This window comes from Oncorhynchus masou, chromosome 33, assembly GCF_036934945.1.
Source record: "Oncorhynchus masou masou isolate Uvic2021 chromosome 33, UVic_Omas_1.1, whole genome shotgun sequence".
Taxonomy (NCBI): domain Eukaryota; kingdom Metazoa; phylum Chordata; class Actinopteri; order Salmoniformes; family Salmonidae; genus Oncorhynchus; species Oncorhynchus masou.
In genome coordinates this window covers 2,611,209-2,630,751 of record NC_088244.1, presented here as the reverse complement: position 1 = coordinate 2,630,751, position 19,543 = coordinate 2,611,209, and the positions used below count along the sequence as shown (strand labels likewise).

Sequence of the window (19,543 nt, the reverse complement as noted above, 5' to 3'; positions counted from 1 at the left end):
TGTCCTGTACTACTGTCCTGTACTACTGTACTACTGTCCTGTGCTACTGTCCTGTGCTACTGTCCTGTACTACTGTCCTGTACTACTGTACTACTGTACTGTACTAGTGAGTGTTTGCTCTATCCTGCCTGGAGTATCAGATAGTCTGGATTACTCTATTGGTTCCATTAAGACACAAGGCTCAAACAAGCACAGATAAAGTCTTTTAAATTATTTCATAGTATTTGAACCCAGCAGGACTGCTCGTGTCTTCTGTCACATGACCTACTGTCTCCTGCCCTTTCTACTGTTGTAGTGAGACCTTGCCAGGGACGGACTTGCCATAGGCACTTTAAGCAAATGCCAGATGAGCTGGTTCAGTCCAGTGTTCCTGTCTCAATGTGGCGCTTTGCACAGAATTCTCATTATATGGCTGATAATGGGGGAAATGGGGAGCCCCAAGGGGAAAAGATAATGGGGAAATGGGGAGCCCAAGGGGAAAAGATAATGGGGGAAATGGGGGGGGGGGGGGCCCAAGGGGAAAAGATAATGGGGGAAATGGGGGGGGGCCAAGGGGAAAAAGATAATGGGGAAAATGGGGAGTCCCAAGGGGGAAAAGATAATGGGGGAAATGGGGGGGGGGGGGCGGGGCAAGGGGAAAAAGATAATGGGGGAAATGGGGGGCCCCAAGGGGAAAAGATAGTGGGGGAAATGGGGGGCCCCAAGGGGAAAAAGATAATGGGGGAAATGGGGGGGCCCCAAGGGGAAAAAGATAATGGGGGAAATGGGGAGTCCCAAGGGGAAAAAGATAATGGGGGAAATGGGGAGCCCCAAGGGGAAAAAGATAATGGGGGAAATGGGGGCCCCAAGGGGAAAAAGATAATGGGGGAAATGGGGGGAAAGGGGGGGGGGGGGGGGGCAAGGGGAAAAGATAATGGGGGAAATGGGGGGGGGGGCAAGGGGAAAAAGATAATGGGGGAAATGGGGGCCCCAAGGGGAAAAGATAGTGGGGGAAATGGGGAGCCCCAAGGGGAAAAGGATAATGTGTGAAATGGGGAGTCCCAAGGGGAAAAAGATAAAAAAGATAATGTACTTTAGTAGGTAGTGAATACTGTAGTAGGTAGTCTGTACTGTACTTTAGTAGGTAGTCTGTACTGTAGTAGGTAGTGTGTACTGTACTTTAGTAGGTAGTGAATACTGTAGTAGGTAGTGTGTACTGTACTTTAGTAGGTAGTGAATACTGTAGTAGGTAGTCTGTACTGTACTTTAGTAGGTAGTCTGTACTGTAGTAGGTAGTGTGTACTGTACTTTAGTAGGTAGTCTGTACTGTAATAGGTAGTGTGTACTGTACTGTAGTAGGTAGTCTGTACTGTAGTAGGTAGTGTATACTGTATTTTAGTAGGTAGTCTGTACTGTAATAGGTAGTGTGTACTGTAGTAGGTAGTCTGTACTGTAGTAGGTAGTGGATACTGTATTTTAGTAGGTAGTGTGTACTGTACTAGGTACTGTTTACTGTAGTAGGTAGTCTGTACTGTACTAGGTAGTGTGTACTGTACTTTAGTAGGTAGTCTGTACTGTAGTAGGTACTGTATACTGTAGTAGGTAGTCTGTACTGTAGTAGGTAGTAGAGTTCGACTGATTCATCGGAATGGCTGATTAATTAGGGTGATTTCAAGTTTTCATAACAATCGGAAATCTGTATTTTTGGGCGCCATTTTGCCAATTTTTATCTATTTATGTATTTTTTATACCTTTATTTAACCAGGCAAGTCAGTTAAGAACACATTCTCATTTTCAATGACGACCTAGGAACAGTGGGTTAACTGCCTGTTCAGGGGCAGAACGACAGATTTTCACCTTGTCAGCTCGGGGGATCCAATCTTGCAACTTACAGTTAACTAGTCCAACGCAATAACGACCTGCCTCTCTCTCCTTGCACTCCACAAGGAGACTGCCTGTTACGCGAATGCAGTAAGCCAAGGTAAGTTGCTAGCTAGCATTAAACTTATCTAATAAAAGACAATCAATCATAATCACTAGAGCCCTGCACTCTTCAATATTTTGCACGCCCAATTTTTCAGTTTTTGATTTGTTAAAAAAGTTTGAAATATCCAATAAATGTCTTTTCACTTCATGATTGTGTCCCACTTGTTGTTGATTCTTCACAAAAAATACAGTTTTATATCTTTATGTTTGAAGCCTGAAATGTGGCAAAAGGTCGCAAAGTTCAAGGGGGCCGAATACTTTCGCAAGGCACTGTATATAGAGTACTGTACACACTACAATTACTGAGGTTTAAATATATAGAGTACTGTACACACTACAATTACTGAGGTTTAAATATATAGAGTACTGTACACACTACAGTTACTGAGGTTTAAATATATAGAGTACTGTACACACTACAATTACTGAGGTTTAAATATATAGAGTACTGAACACACAACAATTACTGAGGTTTAAATATATAGAGTACTGAACACACTACAATTACTGAGGTTTAAATATATAGAGTACTGTACACACTACAATTACTGAGGTTTAAATATATAGAGTACTGAACACACTACAATTACTGAGGTTTAAATATATAGAGTACTGTACACACTACAATTACTGAGGTTTAAATATATAGAGAACTGTACACACTACAATTACTGAGGTTTAAATATATAGAGTACTGCACACACTACAATTACTGAGGTTTAAATATATAGAGTACTGCACACACTACAATTACTGAGGTTTAAATATATAGGGTACTGCACACACTACAATTACTGAGGTTTAAATATATAGAGTACTGTACACACTACAATTACTGAGGTTTAAATATATAGAGAACTGTACACACTACAATTAGAGGTTTAAATATATAGAGTACTGTACACACTACAATTACTGAGGTTTAAATATATAGAGTACTGTACACACTACAATTACTGAGGTTTAAATATATAGAGTACTGTACACACTACAATTACTGAGGTTTAAAATATAGAGTACTGTACACACTACAATTACTGAGGTTTAAATATATAGAGTACTGTACACACTACAATTACTGAGGTTTAAATATATAGAGTACTGTACACACTACAATTACTGAGGTTTAAATATATAGAGAACTGTACACACTACAATTACTGAGGTTTAAATATATAGAGTACTGTACACACTACAATTACTGAGGTTTAAATATATAGAGTACTGTACACACTACAATTACTGAGGTTTAAATATATAGAGTACTGTACACACTACAATTACTCAGGTTTAAATATATAGAGTACTGTACACACTACAATTACTGAGGTTTAAATATATAGAGTACTGTACACACTACAATTACTGAGGTTTAAATATATAGAGTACTGTACACACTACAATTACTGAGGTTTAAATATATAGAGTACTGTACACACTACAGTTACTGAGGTTTAAATATATAGAGTACTGTACACACTACAATTACTGAGGTTTAAATATATAGAGTACTGTACACACTACAATTACTGAGGTTTAAATATATAGAGTACTGTACACACTACAATTACTGAGGTTTAAATATATAGAGAACTGTACACACTACAATTACTGAGGTTTAAATATATAGAGAACTGTACACACTACAATTACTGAGGTTTAAATATATAGAGAACTGTACACACTACAATTACTGAGGTTTAAATATATAGAGTACTGTACACACTACAATTACTGAGGTTTAAATATATAGAGTACTGTACACACTACAATTACTGAGGTTTAAATATATAGAGTACTGTACACACTACAATTACTGAGGTTTAAATATATAGAGTACTGTACACACTACAATTACTGAGGTTTAAATATATAGAGTACTGTACACACTACAATTACTGAGGTTTAAATGTAACTGAACACCTTAATGAGTCAGTGAATGAACTGAGAGAGAAAGCACGCGGGGTATTCTACGCCATTAAAAAGCTAATTCAAATTGAAATACCTATTAAAATTGGGCTAAAACTAATTGAATATGTCATTGAACCAATTGCACTTTATGGCAGCGAGGTGATGGGTCCACTTGCAAAACAGGATTTCATCAAATGGGACAAAGACCCCATTGAAACCCTGCATGCAGAGTTCTGTAAGATTCTCCCACGTGTCCAGAGGAAAACTACAAACAATGCATGCAGGGCAGAATTAGGCCAATATCCACTAATAATAAAAACTAAAAAAAGAGCAATTAAGTTTAGGAAACATCTAAAATACAGTGACCCACTCTCATATCATTACCAAGCCCTGCAATGCCAAGAGCTGAGCAAAGAAAAGAGTCCCCTCGTCCAGCTGGTCCTAGGCCGTCATTGAAAATAATAATTTGTTCTTAACTGACTTGCCTAGTTAAATAAAGGTTAAAAATAAAAAATAAAGAGGTCACTGCGGCGGTGTAGGAGGCATGAAGAGGTCACTGCGGCGGTGTAGGAGGCATGAAGAGGTCACCGCAGCGGTGTAGGAGGCATGAAGAGGTCACCGCAGCGGTGTAGGAGGCATGAAGAGGTCACCGCAGCGGTGTAGGAGGCATGAAGAGGTCACCGCGGCGGTGTAGGAGGCATGAAGAGGTCACTGCGGCGGTGTAGGAGGCATGAAGAGGTCACTGCAGCGGTGTAGGAGGCATGAAGAGGTCACCGCAGCGGTGTAGGAGGCATGAAGAGGTCACCGCAGCGGTGTAGGAGGCATGAAGAGGTCACCGCAGCGGTGTAGGAGGCATGAAGAGGTCACCGCAGCGGTGTAGGAGGCATGAAGAGGTCACCGCAGCGGTGTAGGAGGCATGAAGAGGTCACCGCAGCGGTGTAGGAGGCATGAAGAGGTCACCCCAGCGGTGTAGGAGGCATGAAGAGGTCACCGTAGCGGTGTAGGAGGCATGAAGAGGTCACTGCAGTGGTGTAGGAGGCATAAAGATGTCACCGCAGCGGTGTAGGAGGCATAAAGAGGTCACCGTAGCGGTGTAGGAGGCATGAAGAGGTCACCGCAGCGGTGTAGGAGGCATGAAGAGGTCACCGCAGCGGTGTAGGAGGCATGAAGAGGTCACCGCAGCGGTGTAGGAGGCATAAAGAGGTCACCGTAGCGGTGTAGGAGGCATGAAGAGGTCACTGCAGCGGTGTAGGAGGCATGAAGAGGTCACCGCAGCGGTGTAGGAGGTATAAAGAGGTCACCGTAGCGGTGTAGGAGGCATGAAGAGGTCACCACAGCGGTGTAGGCAGCACTGTGACGTAATGCCTTAAATGGCTCCTTCACAACACCAAGTTTGGGTGTGTCCTTAACTACAGCTCGTCACTGGGTGGAGATCTGTTAGAGGTGACGGACACACATAACTAATGTTTTGTTGCTAACGTCTGATAACATGTCTCTCCCGTACAGGCTCTACTCTGTGTAAGGACCTCAGGCTGTACCTGAGCAAGTGCTTCACTCCAGGATCCATGGACAGCCAACTGCAGCAGGTGATCAGGGAGAATCTGTACCTCAGAGCTGTCCCCTGTGAGTAGCAATGTGATAACTATAACTACACACATACGCAGACACACACACACACACACACACACACACACAGTCCAACAAACATCAAGCAGTCACGCACACAAACACTTACCAAAACACATTTTTATATCCTCATGCACTTATAATCAGAAGTGCTCAATCACAGATGTTTGCATAGGAAACCAAACCTTGTAGCAAAGTTGCGATGCCGTCGTGTTGACGGAGAAAGAGTTGCCAGGTGACTGCTGCTCCCGCTCAAAAACAAGATGAAACAAAAAGAAAAGTTCAGTTACTAAACGGGTGAGAGAAGCACTTACACTGTTGCTATGGTAACTGCCGTCAAGCGTCAAGCGTCAGATGATTCATCTTGACAGACCGTTGCTTGTTTTTGGCTGCATCCCAAATGGCACCCTATTACCTATATAGTGCACTACTTAAGACCAGAGCCCTATTCCCTATATAGTACACTACTTTAGACCAGAGCCCTATGGCACCCTATTCCCTACATAGTGCACTACTTTAGACCAGAGCCCTATGGCACCCTATTCCCTACATAGTGCACTACTTTAGACCAGGGCCCTATGGCACCCTATTCCCTATATAGTGCTCTACTTTAGACCAGAGCACTATGGAACCCTATTCCCTATATGTAGTGCACTACCTTAAACCAGAGCCCTATTCCCTATATAGTGCACTACTTTAGACCAGAGCCCTATGGCACCCTATTCCCTATATAGTGCACTACTTTAGACCAGAGCCATATGGCACCCTATTCCCTATATATAGTGCACTACTTTAGACCAGAGCCCTATGGAACCCTATTCCCTATATATAGTGCACTACTTTAGACCAGAGCTCTATGGAACCCTATTCCCTATATATAGTGCTGTAACGGCGTTCTTCGTTTGTTGAAAGAGAGTCGGACCGAAATGCAGCGTGGTGGTTACTCATGTCTTTAATGTAGAAGATAGCGATACATGAAATAACTTAAATAAATACAAAACAACAAACGGAACGTGAAAACTAATTACAGCCTATCTGGTGAACACTACACAGAGACAGGAACAATCACCCACGAAATACAAAGTGAAACCCAGGCTACCTAAATACGGTTCCCAATCAGAGACAACGAGAATCACCTGACTCTGATTGAGAACCTCCTCAGGCAGCCAAGCCTATGCAACACCCCTACTCAGCCGCAATCCCAATAACTACAAAACCCCACTATGAAATACAATAACATAAACCCATGTCACACCCTGGCCTGACCAACTAATTAATGAAAACACAAAATACTAAGACCAAGGCGTGACAAGTGCACTACTTTAGACCAGAGTCCTATGGAACCCTATTCCCTATATATAGTGCACTACTTTAGACCAGAGCCCTATAGAACCCTATTCCCTATATATAGTGCACTACTTTAGACCAGAGCCCTATGGCTCTTCCTAAATCTGAGGGTGGTTTTAACCTTCCAGAGTCTGAGGGTGGTTTTAACCTTCCTGTGTCTGGAGGTGGTTTTAACCTTCCTGAGTCTGGAGGTGGTTTTAACCTTCCTGAGTCTGGAGGTGGTTTTAACCTTCCTGAGTCTGAGTTTGGTTTTAACCTTCCTGTGTCTGAGGGTGGTTTTAACCTTCCTGAGTCTGAGGGTGGTTTTGACCTTCCTGTGTCTGTGGGTGGTTTTAACCTTCCTGAGTCTGGAGGTGGTTTTAACCTTCCTGAGTCTGAGGGTGGTTTTAACCTGCCTGAGTCTGAGGGTGGTTTTAACCTTCCTGAGTCTGAGGGTGGTTTTGACCTTCCTGAGTCTGGAGGTGGTTTTAACCTTCCTGAGTCTGGGGGTGGTTTTGACCTTCCTGAGTCTGGAGGTGGTTTTAACCTTCCTGAGTCTGGGGGTGGTTTTAACCTTCCTGAGTCTGAGGGTGGTTTTAACCTTCCAGACCTGGAATTGTATCCACACGGGAGCAGATGGTTCCAGTCTCAGAGATGTAATATATACAGTGGGGTAGGCAAATGGCAGGTCCAGGACAGGCAGAGATCAGTAATCCTATTTAGAGTAAGGGATTTCACCCCCGTAGTGGACAAAAATGAATGGCAAGTTATTGGCATAGGCCAAACCATGCACACATTGGCCAATACCACCCAAAGCGGCGTTGATTCATGCAAAGTTTACTGCTATTGCCATATGGGTATTGCCAGTTGTAAAACGAATTTTTTGAAAAAAACGTATCACCCCTTAAAAAAGTGCTTTGTGGACCGTTTTTCGAAATTCTTTCGCTTTTTTTGACAATTACACATGTATAAGAACTGTATGAAAATACTTTTGTCCAATTTTATTAACATAATTTTTTTTTTTTTTTTACTTGCGCATATTGCATGTGTTTTGTCCATCTGCAATATGATTTCATAGGAAGTCAGAAGTCAAAAGTCAAAAATTATTAAATTTCATAAAAAACTTCACACACCCCTAAAAAAGTGCTTTCTGGACCGTTTTTCGAAATTTTTTCGAATTTTGTGTCAGTTACACACGTATAAGAACTGTATCAACATACTTTAGTCATATTTTATTATTATAATGTTTTTTTTTTTTTTTTGCTTGTGCATAAGGCATATGTTTTGTGGGGGCCAAATGTCATAAGAAATTTGACATGCTCAAAAATCCTTCAGAAATGCAAAATTGACTGGCCTGATGAACTCGGGATGGCCGGGCAGTGATTGTTGTTCCTTTCAATCACTCGTGGTGTTGATTTCATCATGTCCATTTGTTTATGTTTTCTCACTTTTGCAAAGTCACTGTGCATTTGCCATATGGTTAACTGGGCATTCACCATCACCAATTTGTCATGCCATAAAAATCATGCAGGAATGCCAAATTGACTGGCCCGATGAACTCGGGATGGCTGGGCAGTGATACTGGTACCTCTCCATGGCTCTTTTGGGTTGATTTCAGAATGTCGCTTTTGGTGATGGTACCTCACTGTTAAAACATATTGCAAATGTTCCTTACTTTTGCAAAGTCACTGAAAATTTGTGCAGGAATGCCAAATTGACTGGCCCGATGAACTCGGGATGGCTTGGCAGTGATTCTGGTACCTCTCCATCACTCGTTAGGGTCGATTCCAGAATGTCCATTTGGTGATTTTTCTCACTTTTGCAAAGTCACTGTGCATTTGCCATATGGTTAACTGGGCAGTCACCATCACCAATTTGTCATGCCATAAAAATCATGCAGGAATGCCAAATTGACTGGCCCGATGACATAGGGATGTCTGGGCAGTGATACTGGTACCTCTCCATGGCTCGTTTGGGTTGATTTCAGAATGTCGCTTTTGGTGATGGTACCTCACTGTTAAAACATATTGCAAATGTTCCTTACTTTTGCAAAGTCACTGAAAATTTTTGCAGGAATGCCAAATTGACTGGCCCGATGACCTCGGGATGGCTGGGCAGTGATACTGGTACCTCTCCATGGCTCGTTTGGGTTGATTTCAGAATGTCGCTTTTGGTGATGGTACCTCACTGTTAAAACATATTGCAAATGTTCCTTACTTTTGCAAAGTCACTGAAAATTTGTGCAGGAATGCCAAATTGACTGGCCCGATGAACTCGGGATGGCTTGGCAGTGATTCTGGTACCTCTCCATCACTCGTTAGGGTCGATTCCAGAATGTCCATTTGGTGATTTTTCTCACTTTTGCAAAGTCACTGTGCATTTGCCATATGGTTAACTGGGCAGTCACCATCACCAATTTGTCATGCCATAAAAATCATGCAGGAATGCCAAATTGACTGGCCCGATGACATAGGGATGTCTGGGCAGTGATACTGGTACCTCTCCATCGCTCGTTTGGGTTGATTTCAAAATGTCGCTTTTGGTGATGGTACCTCACCGCTTAAACATATTGCTAATGGACAAGAGTCACCTGCAAGTCACCGTCCATCAGTCAATTTGATATCATTCTGACACCAAACTGATACAAACTGACACCAAACCCACTTTTCCCAACTCATTTAGGAGCCAAGTATAACATACTTCAGAGCTGGCCCAAAATTCACAAGGCCTTCGGTACAAAACATTAAAAAACCATAAAACACATAGTTACTTTCTAGCTGCGGGGCCAGTTCGGACATTATGTGTAGTCCTATGTGAGGCGACCCCGAATCCCGAGTTTCGGCTCGATAGGTCATTTGGTGTCCGAGTAAAAGCCTAATTGGTGCTGAAAATCCACTTTTTTCCATGCCTTGCTACGGGGTCCTTGAATGAGCTATCGGACCGAGATGTTGGGTTCTGTCTCTATGGGCCGAGACGGTCACAATGCACCTAGTCTTGTGTCTCTGGGACATTTCTAAATGTCGCCATTTTCGTAATGGTCAAAATGAATTGAAGTCATTGCAAATGTTCGACGCTGTTTCTCGGTCCGAGAACCTCCTAGAGCGCCGTAACTCACCACGCACTATCTACCTGAGGTCTAGAACAGGATTCTAAAGTTTCGGAACTCTAGGTCTGACGGTTCTTTTTTAGCTCGAACAAAGCTAACTATTGGAGGCACTGTCAGTCTCTACACACCCCAATACGTCCCTCCATCCAAGTTGTGTATCTGTGTGATTTATTTTTCCTTTGAATTTTTATGGGAAAAATGACTGATTTACAGTTCATGGGGGTTGTCTAATCACACATATGAAGTTTTGGACAGATCTGATTTTTTTAACCCTTCCAAACAGCCCCTGAGACACCAATTATGGCACTTCCGGTTGGCACAGGAAGCTATAAATACACACATGTCTTGACTGACATAGAAACCTAGGGAATCCTGAGTTTTAAGTCTTTAAGTTGAGAATTGACTGATCTACACAGGGTTGAATAATGCAGAGGCCTCGGCACCTTTCGAGGTGATGTACATCCAAATACCTTTTGGGTCAATTTAACCACTTCCGGTTGCTCCAGGAAGCTTAGAATCGACACAGGTAGACCTCATAGTGGTCTGATGGAATGTCATAGAAGACAGGTTCATACAGCATTCATAACCCATAAAGACCCCAGGTTGTATTTAGGGGAGCAGGCAATGTATTCCTATGGGGAGAGAAGTCAATGCACACTGTTTTTTTGTAAACACCTTCTTTTAACTGTGAAAGGTTAATGCCACACAGTCAAGGTTAGGCTTGCACAGATCAGGAGGACCTTAGGAACAGTCCTGTGTTTGAATTGTCCTTCTAAACCTAACGGTTCCGCCGCTGTCACCCAAAATCAAATAACATTGTGGTGCAGGCTTCATTGTGGGCCTATTTTTCTCATGGTCGCTGCGCTCAGACCGAGCGAGCTACGGTCAAGCGGGGCACCTCGTTGGACTCGGCACGGCCTTGGGATTATGTTTATGCCATTGCCTGCTCTCTGTGTCTTTAAACACCACGCTTTGTCACTCCATCCTTGCTGTGTGTGTGTGTGAGAGCTTTTCTTTGACATCTGTTGGGAAAAATGACTGATTTACAGTTCATGGGGGTTGTCTAATCACACATATGAAGTTTTGGACAGATCTGATTTTTTTAACCCTTCCAAACAGCCCCTGAGTCACCAATTATGGCACTTCCGGTTGGCACAGGAAGCTATAAATACACACATGTCTTGACTGACATAGAAACCTAGGGAATCCTGAGTTTTAAGTCTTTAAGTTGAGAATTGACTGATCTACACAGGGTTGAAAAATGCAGAGGCCTCGGCACCTTTCGAGGTGATGTACATCCAAATACCTTTTGGGTCAATCTAACCACTTCCGGTTGCTCCAGGAAGCTTAGAATCGACACAGGTAGACCTCATAGTGGTCTGATGGAATGTCATAGAAGACAGGTTCATACAGCATTCATAACCCATAAAGACCCCAGGTTGTATTTAGGGGAGCAGGCAATGTATTCCTATGGGGAGAGAAGTCAATGCACACTGTTTTTTTGTAAACACCTTCTTTTAACTGTGAAAGGTTAATGCCACACAGTCAAGGTTAGGCTTGCACAGATCGGGAGGACCTTAGGAACAGTCCTGTGTTTGAATTGTCCTTCTAAACCTAACGGTTCCGCCGCTGTCACCCAAAATCCAATGACATTGTGGTGCAGGCATCATTGTGGGCCTATTTTTCTCATGGTCGCTGCGCTCAGACCGAGCGAGCTACGGTCAAGAGGGGCACCTCGTTGGACTCGGCACGGCCTTGGGATTATGTTTATGCCATTGCCTGCTCTCTGTGTCTTTAAACACCACGCTTTGTCACTCCATCCTTGCTGTGTGTGTGTGTGAGAGCTTTTCTTTGACATCTGTTGGGAAAAATGACTGATTTACAGTTCATGGGGGTTGTCTAATCACACATATGAAGTTTTGGACAGATCTGATTTTTTTAACCCTTCCAAACAGCCCCTGAGTCACCAATTATGGCACTTCCGGTTGGCACAGGAAGCTGTAACTCAACATACATCCTCATTGGGCTATTCCATTAGAGAATCCTGAGTTTTAAGTCTTTACCATGAAAACTGACTGATTTACACAGGGTTCAATGCAATATGTCCATCAAATTGCAGGCAGTGTATGGGTATACACTTTTAGGGCGATTTGAACCACTTCCGGTTGGTCCAGGAAGCTTAGAATCGACACAGGTAGACCTTATAGTGGTCTGATGGACTGGTACCAAAGACAGGTTCATACAACATTCATAACCCATATAGACTCCAGGTTGTATTTAGTGGAGCAGCCAATATATTCCTATGGGGAGAGAAGTCAATGAACACTGTTTTTATGTAAACACCTTCTTTTGACTGTGAAGGGTTAATGTCACACGGTCAAGGATAGGCTTGGACAGATCAGGAGGACCTTAGGAACAGTCCTGTGGTTGAATTGTCTTTCTAAACCTAACGGTTCCGCCGCTGTCACCCAAAATCAAATGACGTACTGGTGAAGGCTTAATATTGGGCCTATTTTTCTCATGGTCGCCGCGCTCAGACCGAGCGAGCTACGGTCAAGCGGGGCGCCTCGTTGGACTCGGCACAGTCTGGACTCTATGGTGATGACATTGTTTGTGTTGATTTCAGAATGTCCATTTGGTCATGTTTTCTCACTTTTGCAAAGTCACTGTGCATTTGCCATATGGTTAACTGGGCAGTCACCATCACCAATTTGTCATGCCATAAAAATCATGCAGGAATGCCAAAATGACTGGCCCGATGACATAGGGATGGCTGGGCAGTGATTTTGGTACCTCTCCATCGCTCGTTTGGGTTGATTTCAGAATGTCGCTTTTGGTGATGGTACCTCACCGCTTAAACATATTGCAAATGTTCCTTACTTTTGCAAAGTCACAAAAATTCTTGCAGGAATGCCAAATTGACTGGCCCGATGACCTCGGGATGGCTGGGCAGTGATACTGGTACCTCTCCATCGCTCGTTTGGGCTGATTTCAGAATGTCCATTTGGTGATTTTCTCACTCTTTCAAAGTCACTGTGCATTTGCCATATGGTTAACTGGGCAGTCACCATCACCAATTTGTCATGCTATAAAAATCATGCAGGAATGCCAAATTGACTGGCCCGATGACCTCAGGATGGCTGGGCAGTGATACTGGTACCTCTCCATCGCTCGTTTGGGTTGATTTCAGAATGTCGCTTTTGGTGATGGTACCTCACTGTTAAAACATATTGCAAATGTTCCTTACTTTTGCAAAGTCACTGAAAATTTGTGCAGGAATGCCAAATTGACTGGCCCGATGACCTCAGGATGGCTGGGCAGTGATACTGGTACCTCTCCATGGCTCGTTTGGGTTGATTTCAGAATGTCGCTTTTGGTGATGGTACCTCACTGTTAAAACATATTGCAAATGTTCCTTACTTTTGCAAAGTCACTGAAAATTTTTGCAGGAATGCCAAATTGACTGGCCAGATGACCTCAGGATGGCTGGGCAGTGATACTGGTACCTCTCCATGGCTCGTTTGGGTTGATTTCAGAATGTCGCTTTTGGTGATGGTACCTCACTGTTAAAACATATTGCAAATGTTCCTTACTTTTGCAAAGTCACTGAAAATTTTTGCAGGAATGCCAAATTGACTGGCCCGATGACCTCGGGATGGCTGGGCAGTGATACTGGTACCTCTCCATGGCTCGTTTGGGTTGATTTCAGAATGTCGCTTTTGGTGATGGTACCTCACTGTTAAAACATATTGCAAATGTTCCTTACTTTTGCAAAGTCACTGAAAATTTGTGCAGGAATGCCAAATTGACTGGTACCTCTCCATCACTCGTTAGGGTTGATTTCAGAATGTCCATTTGGTCATGACATAGGGATGTCTGGGCAGTGATATCATGCAGGAATGCCAAATTGACCATAGGGATGTCTCCATCGCTCGTTTGGGTTGATTTCAAAATGTCGCTTTTGGTGATGGTACCTCACCGCTTAAACATATTGCTAATGGACAAGAGTCACCTGCAAGTCACCGTCCATCAGTCAATTTGATATCATTCTGACACCAAACTGATACAAACTGACACCAAACCCACTTTTCCCAACTCATTTAGGAGCCAAGTATAACATACTTCAGAGCTGGCCCAAAATTCACAAGGCCTTCGGTACAAAACATTAAAAAACCATAAAACACATAGTTACTTTCTAGCTGCGGGGCCAGTTCGGACATTATGTGTAGTCCTATGTGAGGCGACCCCGAATCCCGAGTTTCGGCTCGATAGGTCATTTGGTGTCCGAGTAAAAGCCTAATTGGTGCTGAAAATCCACTTTTTTCCATGCCTTGCTACGGGGTCCTTGAATGAGCTATCGGACCGAGATGTTGGGTTCTGTCTCTATGGGCCGAGACGGTCACAATGCACCTAGTCTTGTGTCTCTGGGACATTTCTAAATGTCGCCATTTTCGTAATGGTCAAAATGAATTGAAGTCATTGCAAATGTTCGACGCTGTTTCTCGGTCCGAGAACCTCCTAGAGCGCCGTAACTCACCACGCACTATCTACCTGAGGTCTAGAACAGGATTCTAAAGTTTGAACTCTAGGTCTGACGGTTCTTTTTAGCTCGAACAAAGCTAACTATTGGAGGCACTGTCAGTCTCTACACACCCCAATACGTCCCTCCATCCAAGTTGTGTATCTGTGTGATTTATTTTTCCTTTGAATTTTTATGGGAAAAATGACTGATTTACAGTTCATGGGGGTTGTCTAATCACACATATGAAGTTTTGGACAGATCTGATTTTTTTAACCCTTCCAAACAGCCCCTGAGACACCAATTATGGCACTTCCGGTTGGCACAGGAAGCTATAAATACACACATGTCTTGACTGACATAGAAACCTAGGGAATCCTGAGTTTTAAGTCTTTAAGTTGAGAATTGACTGATCTACACAGGGTTGAATAATGCAGAGGCCTCGGCACCTTTCGAGGTGATGTACATCCAAATACCTTTTGGGTCAATTTAACCACTTCCGGTTGCTCCAGGAAGCTTAGAATCGACACAGGTAGACCTCATAGTGGTCTGATGGAATGTCATAGAAGACAGGTTCATACAGCATTCATAACCCATAAAGACCCCAGGTTGTATTTAGGGGAGCAGGCAATGTATTCCTATGGGGAGAGAAGTCAATGCACACTGTTTTTTGTAAACACCTTCTTTTAACTGTGAAAGGTTAATGCCACACAGTCAAGGTTAGGCTTGCACAGATCAGGAGGACCTTAGGAACAGTCCTGTGTTTGAATTGTCCTTCTAAACCTAACGGTTCCGCCGCTGTCACCCAAAATCAAATAACATTGTGGTGCAGGCTTCATTGTGGGCCTATTTTTCTCATGGTCGCTGCGCTCAGACCGAGCGAGCTACGGTCAAGCGGGGCACCTCGTTGGACTCGGCACGGCCTTGGGATTATGTTTATGCCATTGCCTGCTCTCTGTGTCTTTAAACACCACGCTTTGTCACTCCATCCTTGCTGTGTGTGTGTGTGAGAGCTTTTCTTTGACATCTGTTGGGAAAAATGACTGATTTACAGTTCATGGGGGTTGTCTAATCACACATATGAAGTTTTGGACAGATCTGATTTTTTAACCCTTCCAAACAGCCCCTGAGTCACCAATTATGGCACTTCCGGTTGGCACAGGAAGCTATAAATACACACATGTCTTGACTGACATAGAAACCTAGGGAATCCTGAGTTTTAAGTCTTTAAGTTGAGAATTGACTGATCTACACAGGGTTGAAAAATGCAGAGGCCTCGGCACCTTTCGAGGTGATGTACATCCAAATACCTTTTGGGTCAATCTAACCACTTCCGGTTGCTCCAGGAAGCTTAGAATCGACACAGGTAGACCTCATAGTGGTCTGATGGAATGTCATAGAAGACAGGTTCATACAGCATTCATAACCCATAAAGACCCCAGGTTGTATTTAGGGGAGCAGGCAATGTATTCCTATGGGGAGAGAAGTCAATGCACACTGTTTTTTTGTAAACACCTTCTTTTAACTGTGAAAGGTTAATGCCACACAGTCAAGGTTAGGCTTGCACAGATCGGGAGGACCTTAGGAACAGTCCTGTGTTTGAATTGTCCTTCTAAACCTAACGGTTCCGCCGCTGTCACCCAAAATCCAATGACATTGTGGTGCAGGCATCATTGTGGGCCTATTTTTCTCATGGTCGCTGCGCTCAGACCGAGCGAGCTACGGTCAAGAGGGGCACCTCGTTGGACTCGGCACGGCCTTGGGATTATGTTTATGCCATTGCCTGCTCTCTGTGTCTTTAAACACCACGCTTTGTCACTCCATCCTTGCTGTGTGTGTGTGAGAGCTTTTCTTTGACATCTGTTGGGAAAAATGACTGATTTACAGTTCATGGGGGTTGTCTAATCACACATATGAAGTTTTGGACAGATCTGATTTTTTTAACCCTTCCAAACAGCCCCTGAGTCACCAATTATGGCACTTCCGGTTGGCACAGGAAGCTGTAACTCAACATACATCCTCATTGGGCTATTCCATTAGAGAATCCTGAGTTTTAAGTCTTTACCATGAAAACTGACTGATTTACACAGGGTTCAATGCAATATGTCCATCAAATTGCAGGCAGTGTATGGGTATACACTTTTAGGGCGATTTGAACCACTTCCGGTTGGTCCAGGAAGCTTAGAATCGACACAGGTAGACCTTATAGTGGTCTGATGGACTGGTACCAAAGACAGGTTCATACAACATTCATAACCCATATAGACTCCAGGTTGTATTTAGTGGAGCAGCCAATATATTCCTATGGGGAGAGAAGTCAATGAACACTGTTTTTATGTAAACACCTTCTTTTGACTGTGAAGGGTTAATGTCACACGGTCAAGGATAGGCTTGGACAGATCAGGAGGACCTTAGGAACAGTCCTGTGGTTGAATTGTCTTTCTAAACCTAACGGTTCCGCCGCTGTCACCCAAAATCAAATGACGTACTGGTGAAGGCTTAATATTGGGCCTATTTTTCTCATGGTCGCCGCGCTCAGACCGAGCGAGCTACGGTCAAGCGGGGCGCCTCGTTGGACTCGGCACAGTCTGGACTCTATGGTGATGACATTGTTTGTGTTGATTTCAGAATGTCCATTTGGTCATGTTTTCTCACTTTTGCAAAGTCACTGTGCATTTGCCATATGGTTAACTGGGCAGTCACCATCACCAATTTGTCATGCTATAAAAATCATGCAGGAATGCCAAATTGACTGGCCCGATGACCTCAGGATGGCTGGGCAGTGATACTGGTACCTCTCCATCGCTCGTTTGGGTTGATTTCAGAATGTCGCTTTTGGTGATGGTACCTCACCGCTTAAACATATTGCAAATGTTCCTTACTTTTGCAAAGTCACAAAAAATTCTTGCAGGAATGCCAAATTGACTGGCCCGATGACCTCGGGATGGCTGGGCAGTGATACTGGTACCTCTCCATCGCTCGTTTGGGCTGATTTCAGAATGTCCATTTGGTGATTTTTCTCACTCTTTCAAAGTCACTGTGCATTTGCCATATGGTTAACTGGGCAGTCACCATCACCAATTTGTCATGCTATAAAAATCATGCAGGAATGCCAAATTGACTGGCCCGATGACCTCAGGATGGCTGGGCAGTGATACTGGTACCTCTCCATCGCTCGTTTGGGTTGATTTCAGAATGTCGCTTTTGGTGATGGTACCTCACTGTTAAAACATATTGCAAATGTTCCTTACTTTTGCAAAGTCACTGAAAATTTGTGCAGGAATGCCAAATTGACTGGCCCGATGACCTCAGGATGGCTGGGCAGTGATACTGGTACCTCTCCATGGCTCGTTTGGGTTGATTTCAGAATGTCGCTTTTGGTGATGGTACCTCACTGTTAAAACATATTGCAAATGTTCCTTACTTTTGCAAAGTCACTGAAAATTTTTGCAGGAATGCCAAATTGACTGGCCAGATGACCTCAGGATGGCTGGGCAGTGATACTGGTACCTCTCCATGGCTCGTTTGGGTTGATTTCAGAATGTCGCTTTTGGTGATGGTACCTCACTGTTAAAACATATTGCAAATGTTCCTTACTTTTGCAAAGTCACTGAAAATTTTTGCAGGAATGCCAAATTGACTGGCCCGATGACCTCGGGATGGCTGGGCAGTGATACTGGTACCTCTCCATGGCTCGTTTGGGTTGATTTCAGAATGTCGCTTTTGGTGATGGTACCTCACTGTTAAAACATATTGCAAATGTTCCTTACTTTTGCAAAGTCACTGAAAATTTGTGCAGGAATGCCAAATTGACTGGCCCGATGAACTCGGGATGGCTTGGCAGTGATTCTGGTACCTCTCCATCACTCGTTAGGGTTGATTTCAGAATGTCCATTTGGTCATGTTTTCTCACTTTTGCAAAGTCACTGTGCATTTGCCATATGGTTAACTGGGCAGTCACCATCACCAATTTGTCATGCCATAAAAATCATGCAGGAATGCCAAATTGACTGGCCCGATGACATAGGGATGTCTGGGCAGTGATACTGGTACCTCTCCATCGCTCGTTTGGGTTGATTTCAAAATGTCGCTTTTGGTGATGGTACCTCACCGCTTAAACATATTGCTAATGGACAAGAGTCACCTGCAAGTCACCGTCCATCAGTCAATTTGATATCATTCTGACACCAAACTGATACAAACTGACACCAAACCCACTTTTCCCAACTCATTTAGGAGCCAAGTATAACATACTTCAGAGCTGGCCCAAAATTCACAAGGCCTTCGGTACAAAACATTAAAAAACCATAAAACACATAGTTACTTTCTAGCTGCGGGGCCAGTTCGGACATTATGTGTAGTCCTATGTGAGGCGACCCCGAATCCCGAGTTTCGGCTCGATAGGTCATTTGGTGTCCGAGTAAAAGCCTAATTGGTGCTGAAAATCCACTTTTTTCCATGCCTTGCTACGGGGTCCTTGAATGAGCTATCGGACCGAGATGTTGGGTTCTGTCTCTATGGGCCGAGACGGTCACAATGCACCTAGTCTTGTGTCTCTGGGACATTTCTAAATGTCGCCATTTTCGTAATGGTCAAAATGAATTGAAGTCATTGCAAATGTTCGACGCTGTTTCTCGGTCCGAGAACCTCCTAGAGCGCCGTAACTCACCACGCACTATCTACCTGAGGTCTAGAACAGGATTCTAAAGTTTCGGAACTCTAGGTCTGACGGTTCTTTTTAGCTCGAACAAAGCTAACTATTGGAGGCACTGTCAGTCTCTACACACCCCAATACGTCCCTCCATCCAAGTTGTGTATCTGTGTGATTTATTTTTCCTTTGAATTTTTATGGGAAAAATGACTGATTTACAGTTCATGGGGGTTGTCTAATCACACATATGAAGTTTTGGACAGATCTGATTTTTTTAACCCTTCCAAACAGCCCCTGAGACACCAATTATGGCACTTCCGGTTGGCACAGGAAGCTATAAATACACACATGTCTTGACTGACATAGAAACCTAGGGAATCCTGAGTTTTAAGTCTTTAAGTTGAGAATTGACTGATCTACACAGGGTTGAAAAATGCAG

General features: G+C 43.5%; 1 protein-coding gene across 5 annotated transcripts in view; it reads left to right on the top strand.

Moving 5' to 3' along the window:
- LOC135527680 (membrane-associated guanylate kinase, WW and PDZ domain-containing protein 2-like) overlaps positions 1-19,543 on the top strand; it is a 135,142-nt gene that overhangs the window by 27,730 nt on the left and 87,869 nt on the right. For all 5 annotated transcript variants that reach the window (XM_064956171.1, XM_064956170.1, XM_064956169.1 and 2 more), the window contains exon 3: positions 5,383-5,499. In XM_064956171.1, the coding sequence (XP_064812243.1) occupies positions 5,383-5,499 (117 nt within the window). The remainder of the gene's footprint in view (positions 1-5,382; positions 5,500-19,543) is intronic.